This window comes from Polypterus senegalus, chromosome 2 (assembly GCF_016835505.1).
Source record: "Polypterus senegalus isolate Bchr_013 chromosome 2, ASM1683550v1, whole genome shotgun sequence".
Classification (NCBI taxonomy): domain Eukaryota; kingdom Metazoa; phylum Chordata; class Cladistia; order Polypteriformes; family Polypteridae; genus Polypterus; species Polypterus senegalus.
The window spans coordinates 268266339-268280970 of record NC_053155.1 but is presented as its reverse complement, the minus strand read 5'-3'; the positions used below and the strand labels follow the sequence as shown (position 1 = coordinate 268280970).

The 14632-nt window shown below is 36.6% G+C and overlaps 1 protein-coding gene across 1 annotated transcript in view; it reads right to left on the bottom strand.

Moving 5' to 3' along the window:
• Window positions 1–13914, bottom strand: part of LOC120524683 — a 48165-nt gene extending 34251 nt beyond the window's left edge. The window contains exons 1-2 of the mRNA XM_039746495.1: window positions 13859–13914; window positions 927–1271 (exon numbers count right to left, since the gene is read on the bottom strand). Coding sequence (XP_039602429.1) covers window positions 927–1271; window positions 13859–13901 — 388 coding nt within the window. The 5' untranslated portion in view covers window positions 13902–13914. The remainder of the gene's footprint in view (window positions 1–926; window positions 1272–13858) is intronic.
• Between the last annotated feature and the right edge of the window lie 718 nt (window positions 13915–14632).

Sequence of the window (14632 nt, the reverse complement as noted above, 5' to 3'; positions counted from 1 at the left end):
ATCACAAATGATAACACAGTATCAACACACAGACGATCATGGATGCAAACTACAAAGCATCATGATGATTTCTAAGTAACCTACAAAATGTTATCATGAGTGCTATTTTGTGGCTTGGGGAGACATCTTTCTCGAATGTGAACTCCTACGTCTTTCTGGGAGTGAGTGTAGGACACTACATAACTACTTCTCATGTCCTTATCAAGTTCTTACCCTAGTCAGACATTGCAATTTCTAACAATAATTCTGAGATGCTTGGTAAATACTGGCATAGGTCTCTTACCTTCTTTTGTTTATAACATGAGAACAAACTTTACCCTTTCTTGGCCGTAACACAGGCCTTTGTTAAATGACAAAAAAAAAAACAAGAACAGAACTCATATTATCACACTCCACTCCATCCTTGACTCCCGAACTTCTTAGGTTATCCCAATGAGCCTTATCCTATTGATCCACAAGGATTGTAGAGTATGTTTATGTGAGACTTGTATTAGGCGACGTGGGACTCCAGAGAACAGATTTCATGGTTATCAGTTTCTTTTTCTTCTTTAATGCAAAAGCTCCACAATTATATTATATTTAGGTGTGGGGATAGATAATGGAAGGGAATGAACTGGTAAAAGCCGCTGGTCGATATTCAAGATTTAAACAACCATCTCCATGGAGTTTAATGGAATTCTAATAGTGAACAAAGACTGCAAGATGATTTTTAGATTCATTATTTAAAGACAAAAGTGGCAATGAGTATTGAAGAATATAAAAAATGGAAACTACTATTGTGTTTTATAAAGAAATATTTTGTAGCCTATTGTTTTAAGTAAAATTTGTTTTTATTGAGAAATACTTTCTTGTGTCTTATTGGTATCCTTACAACAGGGATGTATAAACCTCAGACTTTGATTCAGACTGATTTACAATTAACTTACCTCTTACTGTTAGTGTAGTTTCTCCTCTGCCTTCAGCTGAGCCTTCTGTTACTTCACATTTAAATCTAAATACTCCAGGTGTTAAAGTATTCCTTGCTATTGTCAAGGCTATGTCCCCTTGCTGTACTTGCTTAAGATCAACATCATATCCTGGTATTTCTACAATACGTTTTGCACTGGATCCATCATATTCGTAAACCTTCTCAGCATTCTGAATCCATGTTATCCACATCAGATTAATGTCATTCCTGTTAAGACTGGCATCACAAGGCAGATTGATTTCTTCATCAGAATAGTCTTCTAAGGATGAACCTGTTACAATCTTCAATTGTCCAAAGACTGATTCTAAAGACAGAAAGGAAACACAGAGTTATACTCTAAATAATAAACAAAAAGGTTGAGATAACATGCTCCAGATACAGTAGGTATTATGGTATTATTCACTCTGCAAGTGTTAATATCACATCCTGTTAGAACTGACTTGATATTTGGATACAAGTATGTTCATACCAATGCACTGTAAAGCAGGCATTATGCTTTTCGTTACTGTCAGCTATCCATAAAAATTTCAATGAAAACGTGTAACAATAAAAATAATAATCCAAAAATGAGACAGTTGAACTAAAAAGTTGTTATATGAGATCCTAAAAAATAACAACAAAAAATACCAATAAAAATGCAAAGTTTAAAATAAACAAATGTCGACATGCTCTACCGTTATCGTGATAGGGAGACATCTGAGTGAATGGGAACTGATTTTTGCTGTAGACTACATAATCCTGTGCAAAAGCAATACGTCTTTATTGTATGATATACATAGCAAGTATGCAGCTTATGAAGTCGGAATGTAGCACTTGCCATACTAGCAACATTAGAAATTAAAAACTGATAAAGAGGTCACAGAGGTCACACAGAAGGCAGGTACAACAATAAAACATGGCGTGTTAACAGTCAATATGGATCAAAGCAAAGGTTCTCAACAGCTGATCAGTTTTCTTCAACAAGAGTAGTACATTCCACCTAGTGGCTCCGCCATAAGCCGTACAAATAAATACTTTATACTGAAGGTGCAAGAGCTAAAAAATCAGTAGTTCTAGTGAAGAGTGATGTTTGTGGCATGAAAATTCTGGTGGGATCAGACCAGAATGTTGCAATGTGCATTCAGACTTCTCCAACATAAAATTAATTTACCTAAATAATAAATTGTATTCCTCTGTAATTGATAACTAATAAAACATGTAAGTTCATACACCATTAAAGTCACAATAAATCAATCACACAATGAAATGTTGATGTCTTGTCTGCCTCGATTGACTTCAGATCATTGTGATATCTTCTGACACCATCATCATGTGACAAAATATAGCCATATGTTGTATCTTAAATGTTAAGTAAAGTGTGAGCCCCACATGTTGTTAAAGAAAATCTATTGGCTGTGAACTCCCTGAAGTGAATTGAAAGCACCTTATGTTTACAACAACAACAACATTTATTTATATAGCACATTTTCATAAAAACAGTAGCTCAAAGTGCTTTACATAATAAAGAATAGAAAAATAAAAGACACAGTAAGAAAAATAAAATAAGTCAACATTAATTAACATAGAAATTGAGTAAGTTCCAATGGTCAGGGTGGACAGAAAAAACAAAAAAAAAAAACTCCAGACGGATGGAGAAAAAAATAAAATCTGTAGGGATTCCAGACCATGAGACCGTCCAGTCCACTCTGGGCATTCTACCTAACATAAATGAAACAGTCCTCTTTGGATTTAGGGTTCTCACAGAAGGACTTGAAAATGATGGTCACGTAGACTTCTGCCTTTTAATCCATTAATCATTGTTGGAGCATCATGATGCTTTGAGTAGGTGGTGGTGGCGCAGGCCGTGTCGAAGGAAAATTTTTTATTAGCATAAGAAAATAGAAAATTAGCATATAGAGCCATAAATAGTAATTAAAAGCTTCTAAAACATTAGATTATGCATAAATTAGAATATTGAAGCAAATACGATAGGTCTAGCAAATATTTAACTAAAAATCAGTCATATTGCATTATTTTATAGGCTTACATTAAAATTTCTAAAGTAAAGAAAAGAACAGCTAATTGATACACCAAGACCAGTTTTGGACAGGATAAGAGTTTGAGAACACCTGTGATTCAAGGCTAGGAAGAGATAACATAGAGAAGAGGCCTCTAAAAGCAGCTGGATTGATGAATCAGCAGAAAGGCAACAAAAAGCTTTTACTATAAGCAGGGTCACGCTGACCTAATGCATGAAGAGAAAATCTTAGTAAATGCAGGCATTAGCAAAAATATTATAAGAATATATTAGCAATTAACTTTAGTGTAGAAATTAAGACAAATCAAGCATGCCAAGCAATGATCAATTGAAAGCACATACTATACTTCTTTTTAATTAAAGCTTAAGCTTCAGGTCACTATTGTAAAAAGTTTGGAAGGCTTAAGAGAGAAAAACCCATATATGGAATTGGAGCCTTGGCCAGTTAGTGAAAATGAAACAGCATAGAAAGATTACAAATTCCATAAGGGGGCCGGTAATAGGAAAAGTAAGGAGATAATAAGGGTTCCCATGGAAACTCAAGGTCTGGTCAGACAGGAGTAAAAAAGGGAGTCAAAGAAGAGGTTGGGAGGAAACCATCCACCCAGTCTTAGACCAATCAAAACAAGCCGAGCTGACACCAAGAGGAATAATGAACAGTAAACCAGGTGCAGAATGAGCTAATTGAATGAGCCAAAATGATAAGAAATTGTTATAAAAACTTCAATTGTTGTAATGATCAGGGCTCGATCTCATTCGGCCGAATTTGGTTGAGTCCTTGTTGTTGATTTATTGCAATAAAGCCTTAAAACTCTGTCTGTCTTTCTCGAGTCCTAATAGCCTTTATTTTTAGGTAAAAAGCCTTCTGATGATGAGTTTTTCGCCACGACAGCCAACACCACAAAGAAACCGGAAAAAGAAACAGAAGAGAGAGTAGGGTCAGTACGGATTTTAGAGCCACCATGAATAGTTATTATGATGAATTGAACATACAGAGTATCGGGATTAAGTTAAATTGAAGTTATAAAAAGGCCATGTTAAAGTAATGTGTATTCAGCAGTGTTTTAAAGTGCTCTACTGTATTAGCCTAGCGAATTCCTATTGGCAGGCTATTCCAGATTTTAGGTGCATAGCAGCAGAAGGCCGCCTCACCACTTCTTTTAAGTTTAGCTTTTGGAATTCTAAGGAGACACTCATTTGAGGATCTGAGGTTATGATTTGGAATATAAGGTGTCAGACATTCCTATATATAAGATGGGGCGAGATTATTTAAGGCTTTATAAACCATAAGCAGAATTTTAAAGTCAATCCTGAATGACACAGGTAACCAGTGTAGTGATATCAAAACTGGTGTGATGTGTTCGGATTTTCTTTTCCTAGTTAGGATTCTAGCAGCTGCATTCTGCACTCATTGCAAACGATTTATGTCTTTTTTGGGTAGTCCTGAGAGGAGTGCGTTACAGTAATCTAGTTGACTGAAAACAAATGCGTGAACTAATTTCTCAGCATCTTTCTGTGATATAAGAGGTCTAACTTTAGCTATGTTTCTTAAGTGAAAAAATGCTGTCCTAGTGATCTGATTAATATGCGATTTAAAATTCAGATTGCAGTCAACAATTACCCCTAAGCTTTTTACCTCCGTCTTGACTTTTAATCCTAATGTATCCAGTTTATTTCTAATAGCCTCATTGTATCCATTATTGCCAATCACTAAGATTTCAGTTTTCTCTTTAATTTAACTTGAGAAAGTTACTATTCATCCAAGTCAGACATTGTGTTAGTGAATCAAGAGAATCGGGGTCATCAGGTGCTATTGATAAGTACAGCTGTGTGTCATCAGCATAGCTGTGGTAGCTCACGTTGTGCCCTGAGATAATCTGACCTAACAGAAGCATATAGATTGAGAATAACAGCGGACCCAGGATAGAGCCTTGTGGAACACCATATTGGATATCATGTGTCTTTGAGTTGTGATTACCACAACTAACAAAGAATTTTCTACCTGTCAGGTAGGATTCAAACCAATTTAAGACACTGCCAGAGAAGCCCACCCATTGACTAAGGCGATTTCTAAGAATATTGTGATCAATGGTGTCAAATGCAGCGCTCAGATCTAAGAGGATGAGAACAGATAAATGGCCTCTGTCTGCATTCACTCGCAAATCATTTACTACTTTAACGAGCGCAGTTTCTGTGCTGTGATTTGTTCTAAAACTCAACTGAAATTTATCAAGAATAGCATGTTTATTGAGGTGGTCATTTAACTGCATAATGACTGCCTTCTCTAGAACTTTACTTAAGAAAGGCAGGTTAGAAATTGGTCTAAAATTTTCAAGAGCCGAGGGGTCAAGATTATGTTTCTTAAGAAGGGGTTTAACTACAGCAGTCTTAAGACAGTCTGGGAAGACCCCCGCATCTAATGACGAATTTACTATGTCAAGAACATTATCAATTAGCATGCCAGATACTTCTTTGAAATAATTTGTTGGTATTGGATCAAGGACACAGGTGGAGGGTTTTAATTAAGATATTATTTTTTGTAAATCGGGTAAATCTATCCTAGTGAAAGAGTTTAATTTGTTTATAACAGAAAGCTGGGGTTTAGGAGGATCCTTAGTGTTGGAGGGATATACTATATTATTTCTAATATCATTAATTTTTTGATTGAAAAATACAGCGATAGCCTGACAGGTTTTACTGGAAGTACTCAGGAGGCATTCCTTTGAGTTACCTGGGTTTAGCTGACGATCTATCGTAGAGAATAAGACTGTAAACTGTCTGAACTAAGACTTTAGAACTGAATGGCTCCAATATAAGAAAGGATAAGCCACGATAATATTGACAGAATACACAGATTATACACACTGCACATATCTAACTATTATTTTTGTTGTTCTGACATTCTGGTTCTCTAAAAATGCTTTTCTGCATAATACCTCTTTTTTATGCACCAAGAATCTGTGCTTCTCTGAAACAGTAGCAGCGGCATACTGCTGAAAGGAGAACGCTTAGGCTTCTGTGGTGGCTTTTTCAAATTTATTTCAGTCCTCTTCAGTGATGGTTGAAGATCAGGAGGCAGAATAATGTTCTGTGAATGTTGCATTCCTATCATTGATCTCTTTATTTTTTAAATACTGTGGCTACCTTTAAAGGAGCAAATGGTGCTAAATGTTTCATACCTCTACACGTATGTATACTGCATTGCTTGAGCTAGTAAAAGTTCAAACTGAAAGTACAAACACATGACTAAAACACACTGTGGGACCAATTGATCCATAAAGTAAATTACTGGGGAATGCATACTATAATGTACTTATTTTACACATTTTGTGAAGCTGCACCACTCTGGCCCTTAAAGGTGAAATACCACTTTTAGAGACACAAAAGTTTCAAGTCAGGCATACAGCTAACAGCCTACTTCCGTGCAGACTTGGGAACTCACACAGAATGTGGTTATCTCTATTCATAGTCTGGAACGTACCCACCACCCTGGAACAGTCTCAGTATTATCTTTTTCTTTTACATTGCAGCTCACAGCCATGTGTCTACCTAGAATATTGCTCTAAGAAAATCACCGTTTTTGACTTCACACCTGACGATTAACAAGTTTTACATGCTCCTGAGTCCAGAACACTTAATATATATTTATTGATAAATAAAAATGCATAAAATGTTCTGTTTGTTTCATTTCAATGATTAACAGCTATTATCAATCAAAGCAGGTCAACCATCAATTACAAAATGTTACTAAATTTGCATTGTTACTGTAAACGTTAGTAATTAATACTATAGTACTTACAACTAAGGGAAATCTTTCCTTTCTTAACCGACACTGGAATAAAACTTAGTACTCCATCCATTTGTTTTACCCACTATTCTAATTCAGGTTCAGGGTAAGAGATTGGGTTTCCATAGCCAACTAAGTCTGGAACATTCGGTGAAAGGCAGGAACTAAATACTGTATAGACAAAGAACACCTGGTCATAGACTACAATCACACAAATTCACAAATTAATTCAATGTATGTGTAAGAGTGAGTGTGAACATTTCCCAACCTGAGAATCAAACCTGTGTCCATGGAGTTGTAAGGTATCAAAGCCATCCATTGCACCTCTGTGTCACCAGATTAGATATTCTCATTATCCATCCTTTATTCTTTTGAATCTGCTTAAATACAATTTCTAGGAACCAGAGGGCTTCCAGTTAGAAACTATTTCTGCAACATCCAAAGAGGTGTAAGAATGGTGATTTTAACACAAAGCTATAGCAATCAGGGTGTGACTGTCTGACCTCCTGACTGCAAAGGGGGACTCGGCCGGCTTACGGCCATAATAAGGAAGTGACTCATACAAGCTCTTGCAATATCCAAAGATCTATAATGTTCTATAATGCTTTTAACTTAATCTACTATATTTCAAATACCAGACCATGCAGTATTCTAATTTTTCTTTAATACAACATTGCCCACATATTTCTGTTTTATGGTTGCTAATATATATTGTAATTATATTTTTGATTTAGAACAACATGCCCAAGCCTTAATCGATTAAAAATAATTACTTCCTTTTTAACTCGAAGACACCATTTATTCATATGCCTTACTAGAAATTTTAACAACAAATGCCTTCTTTTATCACTGCTCTTCCAAATGTTTTGCTTTTCCTTAGAAACTGCCTTTTTAATTATAAATTTAAGTTCGCATTTGCCTAAAGGAGCCATAAAGTCAATTTTGTGCAAATTTTGCTTAGCTAACTTATGACCTCTTTAATTTCCACACACTCCTTTATTAGCAGGAATCCACACAAATTTCACAAATATATTATTCAAAATCAAGCTAATTATGGCATGTCTTACTTCTAATAAAAGTTCATTAGTATATGAAGTTTTTTTCAAATCGATGGCCTTCAAAAACAATATTTTTTTGTATCTGTTTTTCCATGTTAAATCAACAATAATAGCCATTATTTCTGCTGAAAAAACTGATAAATCATCTGATATTCTAATGGCCTTTTTATACCCATATTTTTAACATAAAATGCAGGGGATAGTCTATTACATTAAAGGATCTTTTGATCCATTATTATAAATTTGTACAAAATATCCATACTTGTCTTCCAAATTACTGAATAACTTACTCACTGAAAGATCTTCTCTCAGTTTCAGCACATAAAGGCTGAGGCCATTCCTTCAGTGATGACATCAGGGTGGCCCTGTCTCTTGGGAATCCACCCATAAAGTACAAAAAACATAGTCAAATAATGAGTTATATATAAATAGTAAATAATAAACTATTATTATATATTACAGTTAAAGGACAGTATATAATTAATGAATAATTAATAAAACCGAAAAAAATCAAAGAAAAGTGAAAAATAATGATTCAAAGTTAACAAAAACAACAGGAAAACAAAAAATAAATTCAAGCCAGGGAATAAACCCTAGCTGTAATATAACAACATGGTCACAATGATATATTGTGTTATCTACTAGCTTCCGTTAGGTCAGATTATCTCAGGGAACAACGTGAGCTACCACAGCTATGCTGATGACACACAGCTGTACTTATCAATAGCTCCTGATGACCCTGATTCTCTTGATTCACTAACACAATGTCTGACTTGTATCTCAGAATGGATGAATAGTAACTTTCTCAAGTTAAATAAAGAGAAAACTGAAATATTAGTGATTAGCAATAATGGATACAATGAGGCTATTAGAAATAAACTGGATACATTAGGATTAAAAGTCAAGACGGAGGTAAAAAGCTTAGGGGTGATTTTTGACTGTAATCTGAATTTTAAATCGCATATTAATCAGATCATTAGGACAGCATTTTTTCACTTAAGAAACATAAGTAAAGTTAGACCTCTTATATCACTGAAAGATACTGAGAAGTTAGTTCACGCGTTTGTTTTCAGTCGACTAGATTACTGTAAAGCACTCCTCTCAGGACTACCCAAAAAAGACATAAATCGTTTGCAACTAGTGCAGAATGCAGCTGCTGGAATCCTAACTAGGAAAAGAAAATCCGAACACATTTCTCCAGTTTTAATGTCACTACACTGGTTACCTGTGTCATTCAGGATTGACTTTAAAATTCTGCTTATGGTTTATAAAGCCTTAAATAATCTCGCCCCATCTTATATATCGGAATGTCTGACACCTTATATTCCAAATCGTAACCTCAGATCCTCAAATGAGTGTCTCCTTAGAATTCCAAGAACAAAACTTAAAAGAAGTGGTGAGGTGGCCTTCTGCTGCTATGCACCTAAAATCTGGAATAGCCTGCCAATAGGAATTCGCCAGGCTGATACAGTAGAGCACTTTAAAACACTGCTGAAAACACATTACTTTAACATGGCCTTTCTATAACTTCAATTTAACTTAATTTAACTTAATCCTGATACTCTGTATGTTCAATTCATCATAACAACTATTCATGGTGGCTCTAAAATCTGTACTAACCCCTACTCTCTTTTCTGTTTCTTTTTCCGGTTTCTTTGTGGTGGTGGCCTGCGCCACCTCCACCTACTCAAAGCTTCATGATGCTCCAACAATGATGGATAGATTAAAAGGCAGAATTCTACGTGACCATCTTCATCAAGCCCTTCCGTGAGAACCCTAAATCCAAAGAGGACTGTTTCATTTATGTTAGGTAGAATGCCCAGAGGGGACTGGGCAGTCTAATGGTCTAGAATCCCTACAGATTTTATTTTTTTTTTCTCCAGCCGTCTGTTGGTTAATTAAATAAAATAACGTAGGGTGTCTGGGCTTTCCCTTAAAGATAGGGTGAGAAGCTCAGTCATCTGGGAGGAGCTCAGAGTAGAGCCGCTGCTCCTCGGCATTGAGAGGAGTCAGATGAGGTGGCTTGGGCATCTGATCAGGATGCCTCCTGAACGCCTCCCTGGTGATGTGTTCTGGGCGCGTCTAACCGGGAGGAAGCCCCGTGGAAGACCCAGGACATGCTGGAGGGACTATGTCTCTCGGCTGGCCTGGGAACGCCTCGAGATTCCCCCAGAAGAGCTAGTAGAAGTGGTCAGGGAGAGGGAAGTCTGGGCATCTCTGCTCAAGCTGCTGCCCCCGCAACCCGATCTCGGATAAGCGGAAGAGGATGGATGGATGGATAATAAAAAAAATGATTCTGCCACTTCTGTCAAAGTTTTTTTCTTTTTCTTTTTTTTATAGCCACTGCCAGGTTGAGTTGTTGTTGTTGTTATGACTCAGTATCAGTTGCTACAGAATATCTTTTAAAATACCTTAATTAATGCTTTAGACATAGTGAAATATAACCAGGTTTGTTGAATCTTCAATAAAATAAAATCCATTTTACGCATGTCCTGGGTATGAAGTTAGCTTGCATCCAGCCCTGCAAGTAGGTCCACATGTTGATGGCAGGATTGGCACTCTAGCCACTGTTAAAAAACTTCACACAGTTCCATCCCATCTCAACTAGTGTGGTGCTGGGGTGTCACCCATTGCACGCCTGCACTAAGGTCCTAATCTGTCATCCTGAGATGGTTTGTGGTCTGGTGGGTAATGTGCTGTATCAGTGTATGCTCCAAACCTCCTCCTCCTCCTCTTCCTTGTGCACATTACATTTGTTGTTTTGACAAGCCAGTTGTCGACTTTTGCTTTAATTTTCTTTGCTACAATTTCATGATCAATGATATAGCTTAGCTGGGTGATAAGACTTTTCTGGGTTTGATTTTCTGCTGATGTTACATTTCCTCTCTCAGTCATCTCTTTAATCCTTAATAGCCTTTACTGTAAGGCTTAACAAGTTGCTATTCATCCGGGCTGTAATGGTGTTGATTCAGCTTTAGGCACATTAATAATCTTAAATTAAAGAATGTTAATCTATAAAGCATGAGTAATAGTGTAAACCTTCTTTTCTGTTTGTCTTGGTGCTCTGTTTTGTTGCCTGGGGTCTGGAGATAAGAGAAGTATTTAGCTGCAGCAGTGGTCAACCCTGGTGGTGACTATAAGAGTAACTGTAGACTGTAGCTGCATCTCTGCAACAGGATGGTTGAGTGTAAACATATTCGAACAAGAGATAAAGGTTTGGAACATTCGGTAAAAGAGTCTACAGGTGAGAATAGGGTCACATTAGGACTGTTACATGGTAAAACAGCACATTCACCTTGCACAGCTCTTTTGGATATTTATATTTGTACTAGACATTAAGCCTGTTACAATAACGGGCGCTAGAACAGTAGTGCATAAACATTAGTAGGAACAGTCTATATTAAATGGCAAGGACCTTGGCCTCATTCTGTTGCTTGTCTTAATTTTTTTTTGTCAAAAATATTTTTGCAAGAAGCCTAAAGTAAAATAATAATAAAAATAAAATAGAAACGTATGACAATACAGTAAGCATAATTAATATTGCCTTAGTGTAAACCTTTGTAACAATCTGTAATACACGATATCTGAAAAAGATATTTTTTTACCTCATGAAATTTTTCTATAAAATTTAATTATAGACAACATTTCTTGTAAATATTCTGTCTGAGTTTGGCAAGAGTTTGCCTTGTTCAGGACCATCTACAACGTTGACAACAACATCTGGAAAACTTCTAACTCTTGATAATGCAACATATAACTGACATATAACTGACCATGGCTGAATACTGGTTCTGGCAAGTAAATGGCAACTTTTTGTAAGGTTTGCTCTTCTGAGTCTCTCTCTTTTAGCATTTTTCTGATGCTCATTTTCTTTTTCTTCAATCAATCAGTTTTTGTTCGTATTTTTTTTTTTGTCTTTTGTTGATGTTTATTTGTTGAGCTGACCGTTCTTCCAGGAGATGTTACTTATATAGGATTTGATTATCTGTGTCTTTTGTCCTATTTGACGTGTCCTTTTTTTTTTTAGTGGCATGTTGTTAGTAGATACGTCCGTAATATTTTCTCCTACAGTAATACTGGCTTGTATGTGGCTGTAATATGCATCCTTTAATATGTCTTTAATTTTCTCTTGCAGTAATACTGGTTTGTATTTCCGTAAAATGCCTGTAATTTTCTCTGACAGTAATACTGGCTTTGATGTCCGTAAAATGACTTTAATTTTCTGTCACAACAGTGTCCCCAGCAACTGATGTAATGTGTGGAGTGCAGTTGATAATCGTGACTGTGTCGTCTCCCCAGCAAGTATTTTAATCTGTGCTGGCGTGTAGCAGATTATTGTATGTGTAGCGTCTCCCCAGCAACGGATTTTATGTGCGTGGCGGCGACTACCTAATTAGCACTCTCCCAGCAATTATGTCTTTTATTTGCTTATCATGCGCTGCCGTGGCAAGGCCATTCACTGTGTGCCCAGCTTCCAGTGTGTGTGCTTTATTTGCTTATTATGCGCTGCCGCGGATAGGCCATTCACTGTGTTCCCAGATTCGAGTGTGTGTGCGACCAAGGTGCCGTACACATGGGCGGGGCACGGTGCGATGTGCCGGCCCCGCTCATGCGCACTTCACCAGAAGACACACACACACGGACACCTGGACGCACACAGGGCTTTTATTAAAGAGGATAGCTATACAAGCACTGCCAAAGTGGACTGCATTAAAATAAAAGCAGAATATCTTAAAGAGAAACTGGTTACAGCAATGCACAAATCGAGACACCATTACAAATGACAACTGAATAGCACTAGTGAAGGTCGGGATTAAATACTTATTTAAAAAATCCCAGAAATCCCAGACCCTAGCAATTCTACCTTATTGACCTGATTACATCAGGCATCACAATGCACTGTACTTTGATTTATGTTAGAGAAAGTCAAAGTGGATCAATATTTTCTAACTGGTTCATGCTTTTTGATACTGGGTAGACTCTGGCCCTGTGTCTCTGAATAGGTAAAAAGACAGTCAAAAAATGAATAGGTCAAGTTTAATTTCAGTTAATACATTACTCTAAAATTATACTTGAAAAGATCAGCAAAGAGTGCATCAATTTTCTAGTAAACAGCTCAGTTTCTTTACATCTTTTTGTAGTATCATTTAGGAGACTATCACTGAAGCACTGAAGCCAGTTCAAAGCATGTATAAATTGGTCGTTAGTCTTGTTCAGAGATTAGGCATAATCCTGGGAACAAAAAGTGCTTATTGTTAATGGTGCACTGATGTTCTGTTATTTTGTGTTGCCCTATCACATTTTACTACAGTAGGGCAAGTAGTGAGAAGTCAAGCAAAATGAAGCCTTACATTGGCTAACTAAAAAGACAATAGTCAAGTTTTCAAGACAACTTGTTACATCTTGCCTGAAGAAGGGGGCTGTTGCCTTGAAAGCTTATATATTGTAATCTTTTTAGTTAGCCAATAAAAGGTGTTATTTTGCTTGACTTCTCACTTCATCCATAATGACTAACACGGTACAACACCCTAGTACTGCAGAAGGGGAAGGAAAGTAATAAAAGTAAAATGTGCTAAACATGGTTGACAGATTTTGCTTTCCCCACTGGAAAGTATTAAGAAATGCTGGGCAAGAAATAGCAATAAAAAGAATGGAAAAATATATGTGTTTGTAGTTAATACTGGTAAAACACAATTTTAGAATTACATACAGTATGGGAAGTACAGTCTAACTGTTTTTGCTTCACAGTACAGCAACAATGACAGACGAGATGTTTTTCACATTTTGCTCTCAGGGTTTCAAGGCAGTGGTCTCCATCCTGTTAATTGACTAACATCAGCAGTTTGCATGTTGAAAAGATTTTCATACATCTTTATGTGTCCATGATTGCATGTTAATATACATTTAATTGTTTCAATTGTGCTTCCTGTGAATTTAACCTATCTATCTAAACAGTTTTTTTTCTTTTCTAAATTACATGCTTCACTTAAATCCAACATGTATATTCATTTATGTGTATTTAGTCATACCTGACACAAAATTAACTATAAACAGCAAGAAAAGGATCTTCATTTTGATGTCCACTGTTTGTGCAATCAGTCCAAAAGTGCTTTTCACACCCTCCTTGGAAGAGCCACACACCTGTTAAAAGAGAACAGCAAACTCTGCATTACAAAGCACATTACTGAGCTCTGATGTGTTTGGACAGTATACTTTTCTTCAATTTACATAGGAATGGAGGTATATTCATGGTAAGAAACCAAATAACATTGATAGACAGACTTTTATTTCATTACTTATTTCATAGACCCAGCATGTCCTAATAAAGAAGGTTACTCACTCACAAGAACATTACACTCGCCATCCATTGTCACATTTGGTTACCAGCCACTACAGCAATTAATATAAAAAAGGCTCTAGCATCACAGGGAGCCACTCATCATCATAGCAGTAACTGGTGTAAGGCAAGAAGCAGAAACTCCACACTGTTTGGTTGGCTGCTTTTTATAACCGGCTTCATGGAGCTGGACAGTTTGACATCCGTGGCAGGGCAATGGGCACTGAGCAGGCTCCTGTCAATCATGGAGAATCCACTGCATCCACTGAACAGGATCATCTCCAGACAGAAGAGCAGGTTCAGCGACAGACTGCTGTCACAGTCCTGCTCCATTGACAGACTGAGGAGATCGTTCCTCCCCCACACTATGCAAGTAAACGTTAACATTATATAAAGTTATTGTCTGTTTTACTTGCATTTTTATCACTCTTTAATTTAGTAATGTTCTTTATCAGTATGCTGCTGC